The following is a 22,472-nucleotide window of genomic DNA, read 5'->3' as shown; positions in this document are numbered from 1 at the left end:
TCTTCTGTGTGAACCCTGTGCCAGCCAGGTTTATGACAGTCAGCAGATTCCTTACACCTGAGCCTTGCTCCTTCCCAATCCCATTCACAGATTCAGCTTCTCCTGGTGAAGCACATGTTGTGTACACATCTTTCACCTCAGCTTCAGCACTGACAGGCCCTCCAAGCCAGCCAAGTAACACCTTCCTGTCCCCTGCTGGCAGGAGCCACCAGCACCTTGCTGGGTGATGAAAAGTGGGTTTTTTCACTACAGCATGAGTATTGAAAAGTTGAACTGACCCTCAAAGGAATGCTCTACCCCTATGGATAATCAATGCATACATTCCCTGCATGCACAGGTGCTTTGCTCAATACATGTTTTCTCCCCCAAACCTCAGAGTACTTTTAATTACTAGTGAAGCACGTAAAGCATAATGAGGCAATATAGAACCATTGCTTATTAGAAGCAAAACTAAGGTTCTTATGCTGGACTGTAAAACAAGGTCCAGATCCTCCTCTGAGCTGCATGCAGAGAGATCTACAAACCAGCACGGAGCTCTACTGGAACCATTGGTTTCTTTTCCATTGAGGGCTGGGACCTCAGCTGGAAATTCTCCAGTTCATCTTCCAGGGAAATCACTAGTGAATGTTGCTTGTGAAAGCTTTCAATTTAAGATCATCTGAAAAATATTTCTTGCAGAACCAAACTAAATCATCTTGGGGTGGACCTGTCAAAGAGAAGTTCAGAGCCGGCCCAAATGCCAGCTTCAAGGATGGGGAGTAGCACCACAAGTCTCTCTCTTATCAGTGCTATTTTTGAGGTTTTGTCGTTGGTGAAAACCGTGTGGCCTGTTGCTATGAGAAGATGCCAATGACATGTGCTAAAAAACCTGTAACTGCAAATTAATTTTGCACTTGGAGAGCAGAACACTGTGCATCATCTCACAGCTTTATTCTCTCAGCCTTTGGTCCACACGAGAACAGCTCTGTGGCCTGTGCCCCAGCTAATGGCTCCACCTCCCCCAGAGCATCTGCAGCAAAGCCTAGCAACTAATCAGGATTTCCTACCCCCTTTCCAGTGAACATCCATGCCACTGAGCCCCCTCCTCCTCCAGCATAAGCCCTCCTGTAGCTCCTGCTTGTCAATAACCCTTTTAACCATATGACCAAATTCACACTCTGCTCCGGGACTACCTGTTTTCCCTCTGACTGCTGCAATTTGCATGACTCATTTGCGACATGAAGAGCTAAATTGACTTCCTTTGCCTTTTTTTCTGAATATGAGCAATTATGAGAGAGTCTGAGGCTCATGAAGGAAAGCCCTGCTTACGCAATTACACCTGTGGTGTAGCTGTCAATCCCTGTGGGTACAGCAAGGCAGCGACAGCAGAAACTTTGTAGGAGTATCATGTTTGCTCCAAGCTGTGGCTGCAGAGATACCACTGGGCCAGGAAGGAAAGAGTGAGCACAAAAACAGATTTTTAGCAGGTTTTGCTAGTATCTGGTATTATCACGCTAACAAAAATGCAAACCCTCAGGTGTGGGTTCTCATCTCTTAAGTGCTGTCAGGTTAAGTGGAGCACCTCACATCACTCCCTGGTGCCTCCCCTGCTTGTCTGAGAGAGCTGACAAGGTTCAGCAGGTGGGGAGCTCTTTCTCCTGGGTGGAAACTTCTCACCATACTGCATGCCATGAATAGCAGGGTGGATGGTGGGAATGACGGAGGAAATGCAGCGAAAGGAGGGATTTCAGCCTTTTGGAGTACAGCCAAGGGAAGGTTTATTCCATTACTCACTCGCAGGCCTGTAAAATCCCATTTTGAACATTCCACTGTGCACAGACTGTGTGCACTGTGGTAAGTTTTATTCCGAGAGGGAGGTACTAAATTTCTTTTTCTAATAGAAAAGAGATGGATATATGAAAAGGGGGATTGGGGAAGAAAAATGGTGAGACAACCTTACTTGCTCAGTGTGCCAGGCTAGCCAGTGAGAAGCCAATCTACTTCAAATGCTCCATATTCCTTAAGGTCACACAAAATTCATCCCCAGGTTAGCCTTCAACTTTCAGGAAAAACATACAAAACATATAAAAATATATTTATACACATACATATGGCAGGTGTATGCATGTATTTGCAGCTCCTCCAACTGTAAATCTTTTTCAAAACACGACATAAGTGGCCAACTTCCCATTCCAGATCCAATGGTGATAGATTGAATCCACCCACAGAAACATTCCCTTTTGGTCCACATTTGAAGGTCTAGTAGAGCACTGCTCATCCATTGAGAAACTGAGAGATGTTGAGGCTCAGCGAGGAGGGACCAACCTCAGCTGAGCAGATAAAACAGGTTTTTACCAAAGAGGTTTAAAAAAGAGAGTGAACCAGAACTGAGCATTTCTTTAAACAGAGAAAATGAGACAAAACAGTCATGAATTTATTCTTATCTTCCCTCAGCCGTGCCACAGAAAAGATAGGAGCCTGAAGTTTTAATTTCCTCCTTACTAGAGATACACAAAATTGTAATTTTATGGCAATGTATAGAACTCATGCAAATAGAGTGTAAGATTAATTCAATAACAAAACGTTAAAGAAGTCATTCCTAGGAACAATTTGAAGCCCACAAAGAGGAAACACCAAGAAAACGAGAAATCAAATAAATTACTTTGACCTTTTGAGGCACAAAGTGGAGGCAGACAAGACACCTAAGCACCATTATTCATGAGAAAGGAAATATGCTTTTGTTTCCAATTGCTATCTCCTTTGGATCACCTTGCTTTGCTTAATCTTAGTATGATTTACAGAGAGGAAACTACCACTGGCTTTGCAGACCAGGAATCTGAAGCATGGAATAAATAGGGCAGGCCAAATTCACCAGCATGCCACAACCATGAGGCCCATGTTTCTAAAAAAAATCCCAGAGCAAACAATCAGGAAAGGGAGCATCAGGAATGAATCTTCCATGAAATACCTTCAAGGAGGGTGAAGTCTGTGCTGTTGTAAAATAGGTACAAACAATAGCTAACAGCACAAGGAGAACACTTTCTACCCAAACATGGCATGAAAGGCATCACGAGCTGCTTTTGGACATCCTTCCTGCAGCAGGAATCAGCCTGCAAAAAGGAGTATCAAAATCCAGGCTTGAATTCAAACAGTAAGATGCTTTTCCAAGAACAGCATGTCCTGGAGGCTGATAGGTAGGGAGGCTGACAGCTCATCACACAGCATTTCCCCATTGTGTGGGGGTTTCTGTTTTAATCACAGCCTCCCTGCAGCATCACCTGCTGTGTGATGCTTTAAGGGTCACATGGAGATCCAAGGAGATTCTTAACCCATGGCTAATCACCAGCCTGTGTTTTCTTTGCTTGGAGGAACTGAGCTCAGCTAAAACTAAGCTGAGGGTAACTTTCCCAATCAGTCACAGTCTAATGATTTTTCTCTAAAAATGCTATATATGGCTTGATGCTGCAAACAAGTGCCCTGGATCAATAGTCCTGGCAAGTGAAATTGCCTGTTTGGAAAGCAAGAGGCACGAAGGCTAGATCCCTGGAGAAGAGCCTTTTTTTTTTTTTTCTTCCTTCACTGCCAATTTCTTTTGCTACTTTAACCTTTTCAGCCCAAAACCAAGGTATTTCTGAAAATCCACATCAGCCACAAATTTAGTGCAGGCCCTGGTGTTCCAATTTCCATGGTATATTGCCTTCCCCAGGCCCTAAAGCAGCCTTCTTTAAGAGGCCTTGGAAAGGAGGCACCAAAGCCATCTGTCTCACTTCCATTTTCAGCTAAGCTGGAACTATTACTTCCACAGCTAGTGTTTGCTGTGGAAGATAAATTCTTGGTTGCTGCTGTAGGGATGCATGGTACTCATATATGAGGTCTCCCCCCTAGCAGAAAAGAGGTATAAAACAAATTACTGTACCATTTGTGGTGCCAGCTCTGCACAGGGTGATTTTCACAGCTGCACAAGGTCATCCATCCAGTTCCCTGGATGACCAGCAAAGCCACAGAGTCCCCAAACTGAAAGCAATCAGGCATTTTCTTTTCCATGTCTCCTCAAAGTAGCAGAGGTCAGCTCTGTGCCCTGGCTGGATGCTGGGTTTGGGCTCTAGGGCATAATATTGGGTTTTCACGCAGGCAGAGCAGCTTCCCAATTGCTGGAGAAAGCTCCCGAACTATCTCAGGGGTGAGGCAGGCTAAGGAAAGGAGCTGAGGCCAGCAGAAGAGCCAATCCCCAAATGCCAAAGCAGAAAGTGCTCTTTGAAGAGCTCACTCCAGTTTAAACAAGGCCAGTGCAAAGCCAGAGCAGGGAAAGGCCTTGTCCTCCAGAGGACTGCTCGGCCCACAGAGATGAGCCCCAGCAAACTGGTGTCACGGGGCTGAAGCAATGCCCCCTGGAGCATCAGCCTTCCTGACCCCACTTGTACAGGGAATTCCTGTTAACGGGGCTGGAGCACAGCACTGCACTGAGTGGCACTGTCACCTGATTTCCACCCATCACTGAGCTGTAATCCCCTGCCAACATCCAAAAGGGAAGGGGCAGCCAGCTTCAGTAAACCCCCACATCCCAGTCCTTTACCCTCCTTTTCTATCACTAAATTACCAGGGCTCTCCTGTGTTGAAAATGGACACATTGCACACGTGGGAAAGTCGAGGGCCCAGATTTTTTCCGATCATCATGAAATCAAACAAGTAATACTTTTTTTTTTTTTTTCTACAGAAAATATTTATTTGCAAGAAATGAAAAGCATAACATACTTCACTACATACATATTTAGGCTACAAAAGCAGGTAGTCTGTTCTCCCACAGAATCAGGCAGATGATTTAAAAAGGAAAAACAGCGATTTCTTTCCACCCAATGGACATGCCTGCAGTGTGAACAATCAGGTGGGACTGTATCCAGATGACAGCACTTGTACAAAAATAGACAGGCCACTGAACACAGACACAGAGTTAAACAGACATGGCAAGAAAATAGAGATATCTGCAGTCAGAAGAGGTCCCAGTGAAGTTTACCACGGAGTTTGCGGGGGTGCTTTTGCACTGTCCCTGTCATCTTAGATAGTTTCAAATGTTTGCACAAACCTGTACTGCATTCACATGAACAGAGGGAAAAGGAGAAATCAGCCTAAGTGCCCCAGGGGTGTCACAGCAGAGTGACTTAGTCCTGTTCTGCATGGCACATTGCAATGGAATTTGCCGTAGATACTTCTCTTCAAGAGAGCAACATCAGGTAATTTACCCTTGGAAGGCCTAGTGAATCTCAGGGAAACTGGGATGTACTTGCACCACGCCCTGAGAGGAAACTGCTTCTCCTGGCTAACATCTCACTGTGCCCAAGGGGTGGCTAGGGCATCAGTGCTCCCAGGGGCCACCTTTTACAGCTAATTTATATCACATAAAGTAAAAAAAGGAGGAGAAAAAAAAAAAGGCATTCAAAACCATAATTCTGCAGACCAAAAATGATACCAGAATATAATTTTTTTTTTTTTGTACAAAGCCAGAACTGTTCTCTAGAAAGGCCAGACAGTCTATGCACACACAAAAAATGATACAGTGCAACAACATTCAGTTGACAATTAATCACAGGACAGTCTTCACACAGCAATTCACACAACAATTTTATGAGTGCTCGGTGATGTGGAATGTGAACAGGTTTCAGAGAGAAATGCCTGGACTTTCTGCTGCATGTTTAGGTAAATGCCTTTATTTATCAACACTTATTACATTAGGAAAACTCTGTGTTTTTTATACTTTTTGATCATTCACTATGCACATGTGCACAGATGCACACACACTCACTCTTGTCCTCACTAACTGTACAAATGAAGAAAGCAAGATGCCATTGTATCAGCACCACTGAATTAAAATCTGTTATGGTAAAGTCAGATATGAGCAGAGTTCTGTTAAAAAAAATTCAGTACCTGCCTCTGCTTCCCCCCTCTCTCTCTTCCACTCCCTTCATTATGGATGGCTGCGGGTCAAAAAGATTTTTACCTGCTGTTTAGAGGGTCAAGTGGGATATAACATACAGGTCAGGTATGCACAGACAGGACTGCATAGCATTAAAGAGCAAGGGGAATAGGAGTAAAGCTAGATCTAGCAGGTAACTAAGGAAAGAGGCTTGCACTGCTGATTTATGGAATCAAGAACTAGAAGGTTTCCCTGTGATGCAAGGAGTCCCTTCACCTGCCTTTTCTTTCACCCTTTCTGTAAGACAGGTCTACAAATCCAGCTTTCCCATGTTCTGTTCAACCTCTTTAGTTGCAGCTCTTGGAGGAAGAATCTAGAGATTGGTTGTAGGGCAGACAAGAGACTACTGCTAATAAAGAATATACAAACTCCATTCAGCATCAGATCCAAACAGCATCACAAATGTGTTTCCTGCATGATGCACTTTTTTCTACACAGGAATTTGATTCATACATATATACACACCTTGGTAAAGCAGAAAAAGACCTGACAGAAAAATGAGAAAACCAAATTGCAATTTCCCTCTCAGTCCTGGGGTCTCCAATGGATGCTGGTCACCTAAGCAATGCAGTATTAATTGGGATCAACCTTCAACAAATTCTCTGAATGCCCAATGTCACTTTACTGGCCATGAGAAAGCTACAAGATGGATTGGATCCTTACTTTTTTTTTTGTAAAAATCTTGATTACCACATACATCAGTTCAATCCCCTTTGCAACCCATAAAGTTGTTAAACTTCAACACTAGATAGTGCAAAGCAGCAACACATCATAGCACTACACTATTATATAGGCTGGGACAACTTTTGTGGCTACAAAGTACTGACCTATCATTTCACCTTCAGAATACAAAATGTTCCCTTTTTAATTAGTGACTCAAGAAAGAAATATTTTAGTCACCAAGAGTATAAAAATACTCTGTATTCCTCTGTTCTTAGCTGCGTGGGTTCTGAACAATGGCCTCTTGGCATTAGCTAGAATCTAGAGCCCAAATACTCAGTGGAAATCCCTCCCAACGTAGCAATTAGCATCATTCACTGACTTGACCTACATTCTAAAAGTGTCTAGACAGAATTCACCACTGATAGTTTGGGGGCTGGGAGTGGAGAGGTGGGTTGGTTTCTTTAGCAGGGAAAAAAAAGTTTTTAGATTAATTTTTGGTCTATGTTAGAAGAATCAAGAACACATCAAGACATACTGTTACACAGAGAGATGTGGAGGAAGAGGTCCCCAGTCAGTATAAATCAGACCCCAAGAGCAGTGTGTGAGAACCATGCTGGTTGTATCAGCTGGGATCTGGCCTAAGAACCTCAGCCTAATCCATTAGTCTGTGCTGCTGAAAAATATTGAGTGGTACAGATGAAATGAAAGAAGTGCAGCAAAGAACTATAAATAGCCTGGGGAGAAAAAACCCAACATTATCTACACACTGGTAACAAGGTTAGAAACATCACATGCCCTGTGCTTCAGACTTTTTAAATATACATATATATAAAATAATGCCCTATATTCCTTCATAGCTTATCTCCCTAGAAGCAAAGACATGTCGACAGATCTAGACATGCTTTAAAGCTATAGGCCAAAAGGTAAGTTTACTAGTGTGCATAAAATTGTGCTGATGAGGAACATAATCTTACAGCTGAGGACTCTTTAAGTTTATCACTTAAGTCCTCTATTGGAAATGGAAACCATGCAGCACACAAGGCCTTTGCTCACCCTGTCCATACACACACATATGATTCCACAGCACCAAGTCACTGATCACCAGAAAAAGCACACTGGCAGAATGCTAAGGCCTCAGGTAATAGAGCTGAACTAACTAAAAGCACTTACTGGCATCCTCCCTGAACATGCCTTACTACTGCTGCCCCATGCCCTTCACTCAGAGCACAGAAGCTGCCTCTCCTCTGCATTCCCAACATTCCCACCAGGGTCACCCCCGGATGCTGAGGCTGGCAGTGCAGTGGCACCTTGTCCTGCCTCCTCTGCCCCCTGCCAGGTACAGAACATGGGCACAAACTCCCTCTGGAGACTGTGGGGTCCTTCCCACACAACAGCCTGTGAGCAGGTGACGACAGGGGATTCCTCGGCCCCTAGCAGAGAAACCTGTTCTGTTAAGGCCCCTGAAGAAAAATGATCACAAACATACCAAAGTGAAGCAAAGCTTTTCCTTATTATAAAGTAACATGTAATACAATAAATCCCCAACCAATCTGTGTGCTAGGTCAAGAGATTCCCTAAAGGAGTACCTAAAAATAACTTAAAGGATTACACAAATTAAGATTATAGCAATAGATTATCAAACACTTACAAGAAATCAGTATGGCCATACTGGCTTGGATGAATTAGTACAGAGGCCTGAGCCAGACCATGGCCAGTTTAACATGCTCAGGATGAAAACATGATTATCTTCCAACTAGATTTGTACCAATATGCCCAAATTAAACCAAAAAAAAGGGCAAAGTTTTAATGGTGGCCAGTGCAGTAGGTTTCAGAGAGGACATGCCCTTTTGGTCAGGCAAAATTATCTATCCTGTAAGAGCTGAGAAATAATTCCACTTTGGTTTTCACACAGTGAAGTCAGCCAGCTGTATCTGAAATGGGAGGTGATCCATTTAGCTGGCAATGGGGAGGAGCTCAGGCTGCACAGAGCAAACTGCAAGACTGGTAAGTGCTGTTGTGCTTCACAGCCTGGAGCCTCTTTTGCAAAAGACTTAACCACTTGGTTACCCTCAAAGGCAGCAAACCAAGGGTGCTCTGGGAAGAAAACAAAAAAAAAAAGACCTTTTAAGGAATTTTCTAAACTATGAGTTTGCCCACTTATGCTGACCCCTTGGGGTCAATTCCACCTTTCTCCTATCACTTTGCTGACCTCAAGTGGCTGAGCAATGCAGCCATCCCTTGTGACACTCACAACCAATCACTGTTTATGTGAAGCCTTAAACCATAAAAAAACCCAAACCCACAAAAGTTGTTAATGGATACTGGAATGATTCAAAGAACCCAGCAGGATCACTGTGAAGGGAAACAAGACTTTACAGTGGAGGTTGACCCATGCCAAGATGGTAACACTTGCAAAACAGACTACAACAGCATTTCTCCTCTCATTGTCACCTCAGGTAAAATAATAAGGCACTTGCACAGAAGAATAGGGCATTACCTAGAAAAGCACATCTGTACACCAGAACTCAGTACTAGCTCATGGAGTCAGGCACTTGTTTCACTCTCGCTGATGTGAAACACATTCTTAAAATGGCACAGAGGGGACTGATCCACAGTCCCCTCCAATCCACCAAATCTCTTCCTTTCATTTCACTGAATTTTGATTCAGGTCTGAGGGTGGCAAATAGGATGCCGAAGGAAGAAAATCTAAGGAGAATGAAGAATAAGAAAGAAGCTGGTGTGACAGCTGCTGTAATAAAATACAAATTCAATATATTACAAAATAGAATAGTTGCAGGAAATATCTACTGTACAGAGTAAAAAATTATTGGTAAGGCTAGGTTAGATTTTCCCTCATGTATCATTAGGAAAAAAAAAAAGAAAAAAGAGCTTCAAATTATTTTTTTTTTAATTGACTTCTTCTGGTGAACTGTAAAGTAGCTATGCTAGCCTGCTGAATTAGGGTTTTCACATTAGATCCATCCTCAATGGAGCACAAGTGCCCTTCTGTAGGAACCAGATAAAACCCTGCTCAAATCCTGGACTGAGTTCAACTATGCCCCTGCAAGGACAAATTGTAAGAAGCACAGCTCAGGCAAAGGCACGACCAGGGTACTGAGAGAAAGAGAGAGAGAGAGAGGACACTTGAAGACAACAACAACACAGGACAAGAAGGAAACTAAGCATGAAGAAGAGTACTGGGATCAGACCTTAATGCTGCTCTTGGCTTTCTCAATGAGCTGGGGCCAGTCATTCGCCTCCCCACATGTTCATCTCCCTCCTCTTTCGACAGGTCTCCTGCCTACATAATCAGCTCCTCAGATCAGAGGGTGCCTTGCCATACAGTTAACACAGCATCCACATGAGCTGGGCCTATCTGTACCCAAAGCAGATCACATCTCTGGAAAAGCAGGTAAGAGGAAAGGAAGACACATGGCTTATTTTAGGACAATTCAGGCTTAAGGGGAGGAAATGGGCGTTCAGTGATGTTTCTGTGTCGGATTTCAGGGTCTGCCCAGATCACTTGCAGGGTTAGGAAAGCTCAGTTCTCTTCATGGCAACTGCTTGAACAGAATTTTTCAAAGCTAATAAATACTATTTACAACAGTAACAGGAACATGGCAAGGAAAGGAAAACACAAGACTGGGTCTACACAAGAATTTTCATCAACCAGCTAGAAGCCAATAAATTAAATCCATATGGTCCTCTCAGGAGGCACTTCTGGTTTAAGCCTTACATTGATTTAGTTTGTTGGGAAGGAACTGATTTCAGCTAAATAGATTAGCCCTACGCAGACTAAAGGGCGTCCATCTAAAATACTGCATAAATGTCACAAAACCTGCTTTCTAAACAGATTTAGTTAAACTAGTGTAATTCTCCCACACAGAGTGTGGTAAGACAGTGACTGATCTTCGCTTAAATTCTCAAGGGTAGAAGCAGGGAAGCCTACCAGGACTGCTTTAATGCACAGAGAAACCTACCCTGCTAAGTGATGAAGAAACTGGAGGGCAGAAGAGAACGAGCTGGGGCAGGACAATTCAGCAGCATCATGGACCAGCCCTCTCCTGCCTGTGCTGTGAACTCAGCAGTGTCAGGGCTCTTTCTTGTCCCTTCAGAAGCAGGCTGCACATGTGCTTCTCTGTCCCTCCAAAAGGCTCAAGTGCTGTAGACCAGTAGGCACAGAGCTGTGGGGAGACCCTAAGCACCATCATGCTGCATCTCCTCTCTCTCTCCATTACCTCCTCCCAAGAAACCTATCACCCACGTGCTCCCACTGGTTTCACACAACTCACCCTTCCCCAGAATGTCTTTGTGCTCAGATCAGGCTGCGTGCATGTACAGGCACACGCACCCACCAGTCACTGGCACACTGCTGGCATCATCTGCCATCATAATTCAATCCTGCCCTTGCAGTGGTAGACAGGAAAGGTATAAAAGCAGAGACAGGGACTGTGTGCAACGTGAGGAAGGGAGTTACAAAGACAAGAGATCCCATCTGTAGTCACAGCCTCACCAGTCAATGAAGAAGTTGAACTCCCTCTCTTTTTGTACTTTGGTTCACTGAGGATGACAAGTCAGGGGAACTTTGGTTGAAAATATGTGGGAAAGAGGAAAGTCAAGAAAAAAGGCCTTTTTTTATTTTTAAGAGGTGGCGTTGACTCTTCTATCTATTTCAATTATCTTCAGTGTTTCATTTCCTTCTAGTTCGGAGTTGACTCTGTAGGGAACAAAAAACCAAAGGTTAACACTAATGGTAATTTTTAAAAATACATATCCTGCTTGTTTTGAGTAATGCTAAAGAGCCACTCAGTATTCACCAGGTATGTATTTGTTCAGTTAGCTGAACCTGGTAACATACTGAATTTTACTGAAGTAGTCATCTCTTTGGTTCTAGGCAAGCAAAGGTGCAGCAGAAAGAAGCGCACGTATTTAAACCAGTAATTCTCTCTCTTTTCAGAGGCCTGCAAAACTGACATTTATGCTAAAAAAAAAAAAAAAATCCCTTACATTTATGCCAAAAGTGAGGGAACTCAGTGTAGGAACTTAAGTAGTCAGATAATTTTACATGTCTGTCTCCTGAGACCGAGTCCTGCAAACTTTCCGCAGTAATGCTTTGGTAAGATCACTGCTGTGAAAAACTCCAGCTCTTCATGCCCTAACCTCTTTGAAATTCCAGTGAGTCACAACCTCACACTTCCATACAACTGCCAAAAGCTTATGCCTTTGGGAAGCACACAAGTGCGTGCTTTAAGGAAGTGTGTAGGCCCAACTAACAGGCTTAGGGTTAGGTTTCTGGCAGAAGTACCAAGTTTGGTAGCTGTATTACTACAATTCTATTGCAACCACTTCTCCAGAGCAACAGTGACTGCCTATAGTCTGTCCAGATAAAAACCAAACTCTTACATTATGCCTCATGGTGTCAGCATACTGAGCTGCTAGCCTAGCCTCTGGCCTTCAGGCATGAACAAGAGTGACCCAGAACACCAGTGTGACAAGCAGCCCACCCTGCACTCACCTGTGCTGCTGCAGCCCCAGCAGCACTGATTTCTCTAGCCTCGTCTCATTGGCTATTGTGAACTGCATGATATCATCCTGCTGTGTCCCTGACACAGCTTCCAGGGACAGTGTTGTGAACTTGGAGGTGTCTGTTTGCCTGTCATTGCGATCTGCAAAGGAGATCGGGCTTGATGGCTCCTCCAGTTGGTGAGGCTCTTCATAAATTAGTAGACTCCTTGACCTCACTGCATACAAAAACAGAAGGCAAAATGAGACGAGCAACAGACAGCTCAGAGAACAGCCCTGCTCATTTCAGGAAATGGAAAGGTTAAGGCAGAGCCAAAGCTGCAAAGGCCTTTTCTTTGCATAGTGATTAACTGGCAATTTGATAGGTGAAGAAAGAAACCACAGGAATGGTCCATGTAGGGATCAAAAAGCTCTAAATTATTCAAGAAACAAGAACAAAATTAAATAATAACTTTTGATAATATATTGGTTCATTATGGTTATGTAATACTAAGAGTTTCCCACTCAGTACTTGGACTCTTTGGTAATACTGGCAAAGAAAACAGCAACTGAAATAATTTATGCATTTTAACAGTATGAACATTTGCTACTGAGTAGAAACCCTGCTACCTTTCACAGACCACTACCTTTAGTTCCACAAACAGGCAAAAAACCCCTTTAAACAGAAGTACAAGCAGGATAGTGGGGAAAAGGTTTTGCTCATTTTTATGAAGTCTGCTGCCATCAGCATAGTTTGCCAAGCTATCCTTCTTAGAAAAACACAGGTGTATATATAAAAAATGGCTATTTTAAGGAGCAGAAGTGCAAGAGGTGCTGGAGAAGGGGGTTAGGAATGGGAGTTGAAAACAAGTGCTTAAGTACAACCAAGGAAAGAGCAAGACTGGAACAGCTGTCACTTACCAATGGAATCTGTGTAGGACTCTGGTGAGGAATGCTGCCTGGGCAACACCATCTTTGTAGCAGAAGGATATGGCCCATAGCTCTGAGAGAAGCTGCCAAAAACTACTGCAAAGCACAGCACCACCATCTGGCAAAGGGAGGATGCAGGAGAGGTGAGTGCACTTGACCCACATGCGCACATGAGAACTGATACTTTATCAAAATAAATCATTTGGGGCCATTCTCATCACTACATACCTAGCAAAGGCACCTGCACTATAACAATTCAGTGTTTTAAAGGGCAGTTTCAGTGCTGGGGTTTGTTTTCAATGTCTGCACCATTCTGACCAGCTGCCTTATTTACTCACAAAGTTGAAATGCAGATAAAGCTGCTGTGTGTTTTACAGGTACTGCTGAGGATTTCCAAGGTTGTCTCTGCTGCTGGCCCCAGTCTTGCTTCCAACTGACAGTGAGGCTAGATTGGGAGAACAGCTTAGGCCTTGTAAATGATTTCCATCAATTTACACCACTTTAGGCATAAAGAGAACTTGCTAGCTGAGTGTAACAAGGGAAAAGGAAATGTTTCATTCTACTCATTTTCTTATCTTGACTACTACTACTGAAATAAAATAGAGGTAAATTTACAGCCTTAGTCATATTTTGATTTGGTTCAGCAATTTTATTTTTATTGGTATCAAAAGCACCGAGTCTCAAAGGTCACCCTCATTTTCATTTTACAACCCCAGGCACCATTTCCACCACATAATACTGCAGGAAAGTGGGTGACTTGGAGGAACATTGCTCCTTCTGTCATCACTGCAGCACCCTACATAAAAAGCATAGTCCCAGTCTTCTCCAGAATTCAGTACCCTCCCACAATCATTAATCTTCAGCAATCACAAGTCTCACCTCTCTCAAAATTGTCAAGGCATGAAAAGGAGTTCCCCAAGCTGCGAATTTGCCATTGAGAGGCTTTGCAGAACAAGAGATGTGTCTTTGAGGAGTGGAAAGAGATTCTGATCCCCTTACAATTCCCAGCCTTAGGGACACTCACCATAAGACAGGTCCCTGTTTGTGTGCTAGCTGCCTTACACGAGCGGGACACTTTGCCAGCAACCATGGCTTGGAGTCTCTGCAACTGCTGCAGAAGTGTTCTGGAAAGCAAAGACAGCAAATAAGCATCACACACACTTGGTTAAATAGACTTTTGTTTCAAATTCCACACATAGAAACAATACAGCATTTAGGATAAGGCAGAGATAGTTAAAGTCTTCTCCTTAAAATTACTAGCAAGGAATGTTTTAAATTTTACAAAGTTTTTACATTAGTATTACCACTGGAACTTTCAAGATCTTTTGTTTTTCCCTCAGCTGATGTCCCTGAACAATTACTTCTTTAGTACTTTCAGTAAGTTCTTATAAATAAAAACTGCATTTTCAGTGTTTCTATATAAAATGGCACATTGACAACTGAAACTGCTCTACGTGCAAGTGACCAGCTGAATGTATTATCTGACTCTATATCATGAATTCAGCAGGAGTTTTGCCATAATTTTTAAAGATGCAGAACTGAGCTTCTAACTGCTCTAGTTAGTTATCAAAACCTCCAACTGCTCTAGTTGGTTATACAGTTGGTTATCAAAACCTCCTTTTTCCCAAAAACCTGCTGTTTAGTGGTTCAGAGCACATGCTGGCTGACTTTTGACTTAAAACCAGACATAGGGACAGACTTCATTTCTCATAATCATTTATTAAATAAAACACTCTAATGCTATTTTTTAAATCCTGCAGAGTTGACAAAAATTGCAGATGCTTCAACTGGCTACTCTGACTGGGTCTTTCAGAGGTCTCAACCACAATGTCAATTCTCTTGTGGCTAGAGTCAACAGTCCCAGACCAAAAGAGCCTTTCTGACTGTTTTTTTTGTTTTTTTTTCTTTTTCTGCTGTAGCATCAATTGCTACAGTCAGAATACAAGTAATTTAAATGGAAAATGATTTCAAAGTATGATTGGTACAGAGTTTTCACAGCGGTTTTTTTAACAATCTATGAGCAACCCAAATGCCTGTCCTCAGCACAAATGTCTAATTTTGTATCAAGATGCTAAATTTGCTGTTTGTATCCAAGCTTACTTTTCACTTCTCCTGTAAGTTTCACAGTCTACAGTGGAGGATACCCCATAGAAACTCCAGACGACAGTTTTAGAGGCTGTAACGTCAAAAGCTAAAGCAAGAGGCAAGGTCAGGATGTCAGAGAAAATAGAAGGGGTATTTTAAGACCAAACTGGCTAAAAGCTAATTGTAGGGCAGACCCAGAGGTGCATTCACAGCTCAATATACACTGGTCTGCCTATTTTCATAGATTTTTTTAATCATCAATGCTCATTGCTAATTAGGGTTTAATGAATTCAAGGACTTCAGGAATACATTCTGAAATGAGCACAAGGCATTCTCACAGCACAGATTTATCTGGGCCAGCAGATCCTTCTCAACTTGTTAAGAAAGGATAACTTGCATGCTCTTGAGAGCATGGCTTACTCTGCAACTCAGTATTGAAAAAAGAGAGCGATATGCCCAGCGCAATCCTTTACTCAGTAATACAGAGACCACAGGCAAATTCAGAGATATGAACGGTGTCCACCACATAAATGAGACCACTCTAACTCCCTGCTCCCTTTGGCACCTCTCCCCAGTTCCTCCTGACATCCACTGCATGGCACAAGGTTCACCAGACTTGTGCACATCATTTCCTGGCACAGAGCGCATTGCCCACAGTATTCCCACCAGCTGCCACCAGCTGTGTTAGATAGCAACGCTCTTTCAACCCTGAACTTTCTGTGCTATTTTGGAAGGCTACATCTTTCCCCCATGTCAGGCCTGACTCACTGGGCTCGATGCAGAACAGCTCTGCAGTGAGGAGGAAGGAGCTCTCCTCCTCCTCAGCTCGGGGGCTGGCAGCAGCAGCAGCCTTGAAATGCTGATCATTCTTGCCACTTTTTGTGGAGGCGTCAGTGAGAAAACAGCTAATGGCTGGTGAGGAAATCAACAGAGAAGAGGCAATTCTCCTCATTTTGCTCATCTCTGCCTTTTCATGCTCAATTTAAAAAACCTGTTGGGCAGAGTGGGCCCAGAGAGCTGATTACAAAACAGTCTCTTTGGGAAGTAAGATCAGGCAGGTATTCTGAGGTCTCCTAAACACAGAGGAAGATTCATCCCCCACCTTATTTACCAAATACCTTCACGTAAAATGTCCTTCTTCCCCAAGTCATTTATCTGTTTGAACAGAGCTCCTGGTTTTTTTCTTAATCAACAGCAACTCAGTGTGTGGAGTTGATGGGATACAAGTGCATTTGCAAACTGTGAGCAAGAACCAAGGCACGAACAAGAAACAAGTTTGATCAGAGACAACGTCAGTTTATCCTGCCATTGCCAAAATGGGACACACCTTGGTGCTTTTATTCTCTATTTGAATCTGGAATGGTGGAAGACTGGATTCTGAGGTCAAAAGATTCCCATGCAAAAGCTTGTGACTGGACACATGCATGGGTGATCTGGACCAGGAGAGGCAAAAGGAGCAGATTTCTGCCCTGCAGAAAAGGGACTTTCCTAAACTATGATGCTGCCTCTAAATTGCAGTAGAAAGGCCACAAATGCTTTTAGTGGAATTTACTGCCTGTGGCTAAATCCTAACAGGAGAAAATGCAATCCCAAGACAGCATGCTAAGGGGGTTTGCACTCACAGGGATTATTTTCACTGTGTCTGACACCTTTCCCAGGAATTTTCAATTAGAGGGTCAATTCTGTAGGAGGCGTGAGCGCGCTTTCACGCTTTTCCCTGCCAATGGAAGCACCTCATAGGAAAGCTGTAAAGTGACTGAAGACTCCTGCACTTCCTTACACATACTGCCAGCAAACTTGGTCTGTCTGTGATGTCTTGGTTTTAGTGCATATTCATATATATTCATCCCCAGAAGACACCTTTTCACTACCAAAGTATGGACCAAGTCAAGCCTTCCCTTCTGCTTCCAGTGATACTTTAATTAAGAAGAGAAATCTTGTCACTACAGAACCACCTGGGAAATCTCCTCAAGTCAGTATTTCTGTTCAAAATCCAACATTGATCCAAACAAACAAAAAGCACCAAGCACTTTATCTTAATCAAAAGCTTTAAGAGGATTCTTGTGTGAGGAACAAAACCTAATTCTGATAAGAAGAGAGAAAAATTATTCTGTCTTTTAACTCTACACAGAAGTTCCTTGTCTGTCTGTCCCATCTGTAGAAAAGGGGACAAATTCCAAAGTAACGTTTTATTTAAAATACACTTAAATTCACAGTTTTCCCTCATTTGAATTACAAAGAAAATCCCCAGCAATTTTTCATAAAAGATGTTTCAGTATGAAAACCAATGTCTTGCTGGTCTGAAAGCAAGGAGCTACTCCAGGGCTGCCAAGGTTTGTCAAATATTGTAAGGGTGGCCTGAAATTACGTGCAAGATATCTCATTGCAACTTAAACCTAGATCCTTTACTCCTTGAAAATTATTTGGTAAAATGACTTTATCAGTCTCGAATGAAAGAACAACCAAGCAAATCAGTGCAGTCTGGCAGCTTTGGTGCTGATAAACCCTTTGTGGGTCAGCCTGATGCGCAACTAGATCTTTAGATGACTGGGAGTTGGAGAAATTGAAGAATATACCATTTTTATTTATAAGGCACTGCCTTTAAGTGCTTGTTAGTGCAGCTCTACACAGCTGGCTACTGTTACTCCAGGGCAGCAACTCTGGCAGCCACTTGCATTCATTGTTCACATGTGACACTCTCAATCACATATGCACTAGATATGTCTATCATTTCTCCAGGAAAAGGGATCACCAAGATATTTATTAATTCAGACTCAACAAAAGTGAGAAGCAAAAGCAGTTTTCAACACGTCATACCCAGAAACAGATGTTTCAAAATTGTCTTTAAGCCCAAACAGACCTGGCTCCCAGGCAGACAACACCGGTGTCAAGAGAATGTTTGCAACACTCTGGATCACTGGCAGTCTCTGCCCTTGGTCTCAGTGCCAAAATGTGAATGGGTCAAGCCTTCCTGGTGACTGGGACAACTTAGTTCAATACCCAGCACCAGCTTCTTCTCACACCCTTTGCCTTCTAAGAGAGCAGTGCCCCACATGTTCAGATGCTACTCAAACCAATGGCTCACAGTGGCTATAAGACAAAACAGATAAACGTGCAATAACGTGCTTCCTTAGTTTTGAGAAAACTGCCTAGAAAGGAACTTGGATGGGTTTCTTTTAAGGGATTGAGTCACATGAATTAGGAGAGGTAACATATGCTAGTGTTCTAATACTAAAGCTGACAAAAATGCTGCATTCACCCACTCAGAGTAATGAGAATTAAAAACTCCAGCATCTTGATGCCCAGCCTTCTGCCTTGTCTTTTGAGATGTGTGAATGCCGAGGGAGATGCTTCTGGATGCAATTTTTTGATCACACTTGCACCTTTGACATTACATCTTTTGAAACCCAGATTTTCAGGTTAAGGCTGGCTTTCAAGGAAGAATCTTCTAAATTTTTTCATGTTACTGAGAGTAATGAAGGAACACTTTTATCAGAAAAAAATTCTAGTGTTTCCATGGTTTGGAGCCAGATTTTGAAATGCAAGCAGGGTTTCCCTGAAGTCTTAGGTATCTATCTATGCAAATGTTTTCTATATATAGATTAACATACTCTTAAAATCTGATTGCACATACTGAAAGGAAACTGCTGTTCAATAGTTGTATGTTTTGGAAATTGCCCTTCAGTTCCTCTCAATCCAGCTAGACTATACAAACACGAGAGTGACTAACAGCCATACATGTTCATGAACTTTTAGGTAAGCAACTATAGCCCAATTTTTCAACAAGGTAAAAATCCAACTTTGTCTGCCTCTACACTTGAATGCATCATTTTAACATGCAATCATAGCTCTTATTTTCCTGTTATCTTTCTTCCACTCTTACAATCTTTCACAGTGGGAGAACAGCCCTGATGTTTGTAGATCTACTTTTAGATAATATGTTCAATAATGTCTTCATTTTTTACTGCAATGAACACTCAAAGTTACAGCTAAAGTCAACTAGAGCTCTGCCTTGGGCATATGAAATAAAATATATGTGTGCATAACTGTGCCAGGTACTTTTGAGAAATAAAGGCCTAAACATATAGATTCAGGTGTCTGACACACCAAACTGACACTAAATAGTTTTGACCACCACTGCTCCTAACTTAGGTTCCTGACTGCATGTAGGGGATGAAAGTTCCAGCTATAAGATGCTAGATGCTGTGAAGACAAGTTCTGAAACATGTGAACAGTTTCTGGATGCCATGCCAAGGCTCTGTGCAAATAACAATGAGGAAATGAGACATTTTGAATTCATTGTAGCATGTGGATAATGTACATTAAGCCAGAGCCAGGAACCAATCTCTGAATGAGACAGTTGCACAACTACACAGTAAATATAAAAAGTGGCTTTTTGGAGTTAAGGTGGAAAACTCTATAATATGATATGTTACAAAACTGAGGTTTTATGGATGCAGGCACTTTAACCAATTTCTCAGTACTTCACATGGAAGCTCTAGCAGATTTTAGACACAGTTGGTATCTAAATAGCCAAAACAGCATTGACATGAATTACAAGAATTTCTGTGCAGAAGGATGAACATCTGCTTCTCCGCATGAAATTACAGATCAATATCAATGCTATTGCAGAGGAAAGGAAACCATGCAACTCATCCCACGTGGCCAAAGCATGAAGGATTTGGAGATAATATCACTTACCTAAAACTTTTTAGAGCATTTAGCATGAAAGAATTATGATAAGCAAATAATAGATAAGATGCAACAGGTCCTTTCTGAAAGGATGGACAACACCAAAAAAAGCTGTTCTCATGAGTGCACCTTCAACAGCTCAGAGAAGAAAACAGCTGGCCAAATTTATCTTAACTGGGGAGAATTCCAGGGTTGACAACATGTTGCCCCCAAGGGGATAATCTACAGCTTCACTTCTTCTTAAGAGAAGTTGGTTTCAGTACCTTCTGGGACAGATTCTGGGTGAGACATCCCTTCTCCACACCTACAGAACAGTTCTGGTTCTTTTATGTCAAACCCTGGCCAACAGTATAAGAGACAGAAATGGCTTGGCTCTCTTCAGGCAAGCAGCAGATGTCTTTATGCATGAGCAGTGTGTGGGAGACACTCTCCAGCAAGTCACAGTACTACAGGGTCTGGCTTCATGAAATTAGAGATTGGATCCAGAGATTAGAAACAACACATGCCACTCAATTAGCAATGCACTGCCTGCCAGATCAGCTCTAGGGCCATTTTCCACAATCATGGGTCTAATCCTCAAAACCCAGCCTCCTCCCACACTTCAGTGTCACCATCAGGTTCCTTGGTAATATTCAACCATCACTGCAAATGCCTCTAACTGGGAAGTGTTAAGAGTGGGCTCGTCTAGTACCTACTCACTGGAATTTGCCACACTGAGCATAAGTCAGGATTGACACTGCACACTCTCAGCTGACACTCAATTAAAAGCTTAGCTATTCAACGTTTTCTGCCATGTGTCCTTTGAAAAAGCCACCACTGAGTCACCCATTTCTTCAGAAATGAAGAGACAAGGTGATTTTCCCCTCTAAATGAAGGAAATTCTGGGGTGTGAGATAGTTAGAAGGGTGCACAATAATTGCAAGGGCATCTAGTAGTGCATAAGGAACTAATAATGACTCTCGAGTTTCAGCACTGTGATTTCTGGAAGAGTCATGTCTCAGGTTAAGGATTCCTCGCAAAAATTCACTAAATAAAGAAAATTGGAAGAGCTGGACTGTAGGGGTTTTTTTTTGTTTTGTGTTACTCGTTACATTCCCTTGGGCAGTGGAAGAACTCAGAGAAGAGTGCTGAAAGGTTTCTCAAGCACACAACAGGCTGAGGAGGCAGTTTTAAACATGACATCAAAACGTCTACTTTACATCCCACTGCAGGCACAATAACTGGCCTTCCACATCCTTCTCTGACATAAATCCCATCAGACACAGCTATTGTTCACATTTCAGTTGATCTCTTAACCTCCAGATTTTCACTTTCCATGGTAATATCCCACTGCCAAGTTTTGGTTGATGATCTCCATACCTTACCTGTTAGTGTTCTCCAGGACTTCAACCTTCTTACGCAGCTCACTGTTTTCATTTGAGCAGGTCTCAACTCTGGAGACAGCACAATGAAAGAGAAATATAAACACATCAGTTATTTATTCAACTGACTGTAAAACAAGCTAAACTTGCTTTCACTGAGAGCTCTATGATCTTGCCTACACTTAAAGAAATGTTACACCAGTGAACTTCAGTCGTAACATTTAATCACACTCCATAGTGTGAAACACACAGCAGAAGTTGCATTAGCTGTCTGGCAAATGGAATTCTGAAATGATTCTGAAATCAGAGCCTCAAATTTCAAGTTTATGAGGGCTGATAAGTCACGAGATTAAAGACAGTGCTCCAGACTGTCCCAAGATACTACCCATTTCCAAACCATGCCTGGAAATCCCCAAACTAAAGGAGATTGTCATGTAACATGTAAGAGGTCCAAGTTAAATATGTGACTCCTAAGAAGCCAAACAGGACCATCCTGAATAGCTTCAAAAAGAAAAAAGGGAAAAGGAAATAGCCTTGATATCTGGTATGCATGAGGTGGAATTTCAGAACAAACTCTGAGGAAGTGAGACAGAGTTATACAGAGACAAGAAAAAAATGGAAATTACATCAAGGATATAACCAAAGATGGTACAAGGGTTTTAACAGAACCATCTGGTGAATTGCATAAGAGTAATACTAGAATATTCATCTCCTGGAAGAAAGATTAATTTGGGATATAAATCACTAGCTGGGGGTTTGGCTCCTGCTTGCTAAGGGAAATTGATGGGTCATATGCTATTTTCCTGAGTCCTGCTTATTTTCCCAGGCTGTCCTGACTCACCCACTTCCTATTTCTGTTTTCATCTGTACTAGAAGACAGAATATACTCACTCTGGATTCATCTTTCCCTGAACACTCCCTGTCCACTAGGCCAACACGGTTGCCTGAGGTGAAGGCCAATGCAGCTGGGTCTTGCCTAATTAAAGGTGTGAAGTGTTTGTTGGCACTTTAGCGACCTGCTGCAGGCAGGCACAGTGCTGACCCCGACAAGCAGCTGCCAGGAGCAAGGCCTTTTCTCAGTCACTGCCACGAGATGGCACCTGGCACTCTGTGCACGGAACTGTCCCAGCAGCCACAGCTGGATCCCTTCCCACTCCCACAACTAGTGCTATTGGCCTGCTTGAAACAGGAAGGAGGCTGGCTTACTTTTTTTCCAGACTGTCCATGTATTCTTTCTTTTTTCTTCTACTTTCCTGGGCAGAGATCTAAGGAGAAAGTAGGAAAAACACCAA

The 22,472-nt window shown here is 42.6% G+C and overlaps 1 protein-coding gene across 2 annotated transcripts in view; it reads right to left on the bottom strand.

Moving 5' to 3' along the window:
- Positions 1 to 4,672: 4,672 nt before the first annotated feature.
- The window catches only part of CREB3L2 (cAMP responsive element binding protein 3 like 2), a 74,596-nt gene continuing 56,796 nt past the window's right edge, over positions 4,673 to 22,472 (bottom strand). For both annotated transcript variants that reach the window (XM_066319711.1, XM_066319712.1), the window contains exons 7-12: positions 22,387 to 22,445; positions 21,184 to 21,252; positions 14,067 to 14,166; positions 13,034 to 13,160; positions 12,126 to 12,351; positions 4,673 to 11,327 (exon numbers count right to left, since the gene is read on the bottom strand). In XM_066319711.1, coding sequence (XP_066175808.1) covers positions 11,252 to 11,327; positions 12,126 to 12,351; positions 13,034 to 13,160; positions 14,067 to 14,166; positions 21,184 to 21,252; positions 22,387 to 22,445 — 657 coding nt within the window. In that variant the 3' untranslated portion in view covers positions 4,673 to 11,251. The remainder of the gene's footprint in view (positions 11,328 to 12,125; positions 12,352 to 13,033; positions 13,161 to 14,066; positions 14,167 to 21,183; positions 21,253 to 22,386; positions 22,446 to 22,472) is intronic.

This window comes from Sylvia atricapilla, chromosome 5 (assembly GCF_009819655.1).
Source record: "Sylvia atricapilla isolate bSylAtr1 chromosome 5, bSylAtr1.pri, whole genome shotgun sequence".
Classification (NCBI taxonomy): Eukaryota; Metazoa; Chordata; class Aves; order Passeriformes; family Sylviidae; genus Sylvia; species Sylvia atricapilla.
Note: the sequence above shows the minus strand (reverse complement) of the source record. Positions and strands in the feature narration are given on the sequence as shown.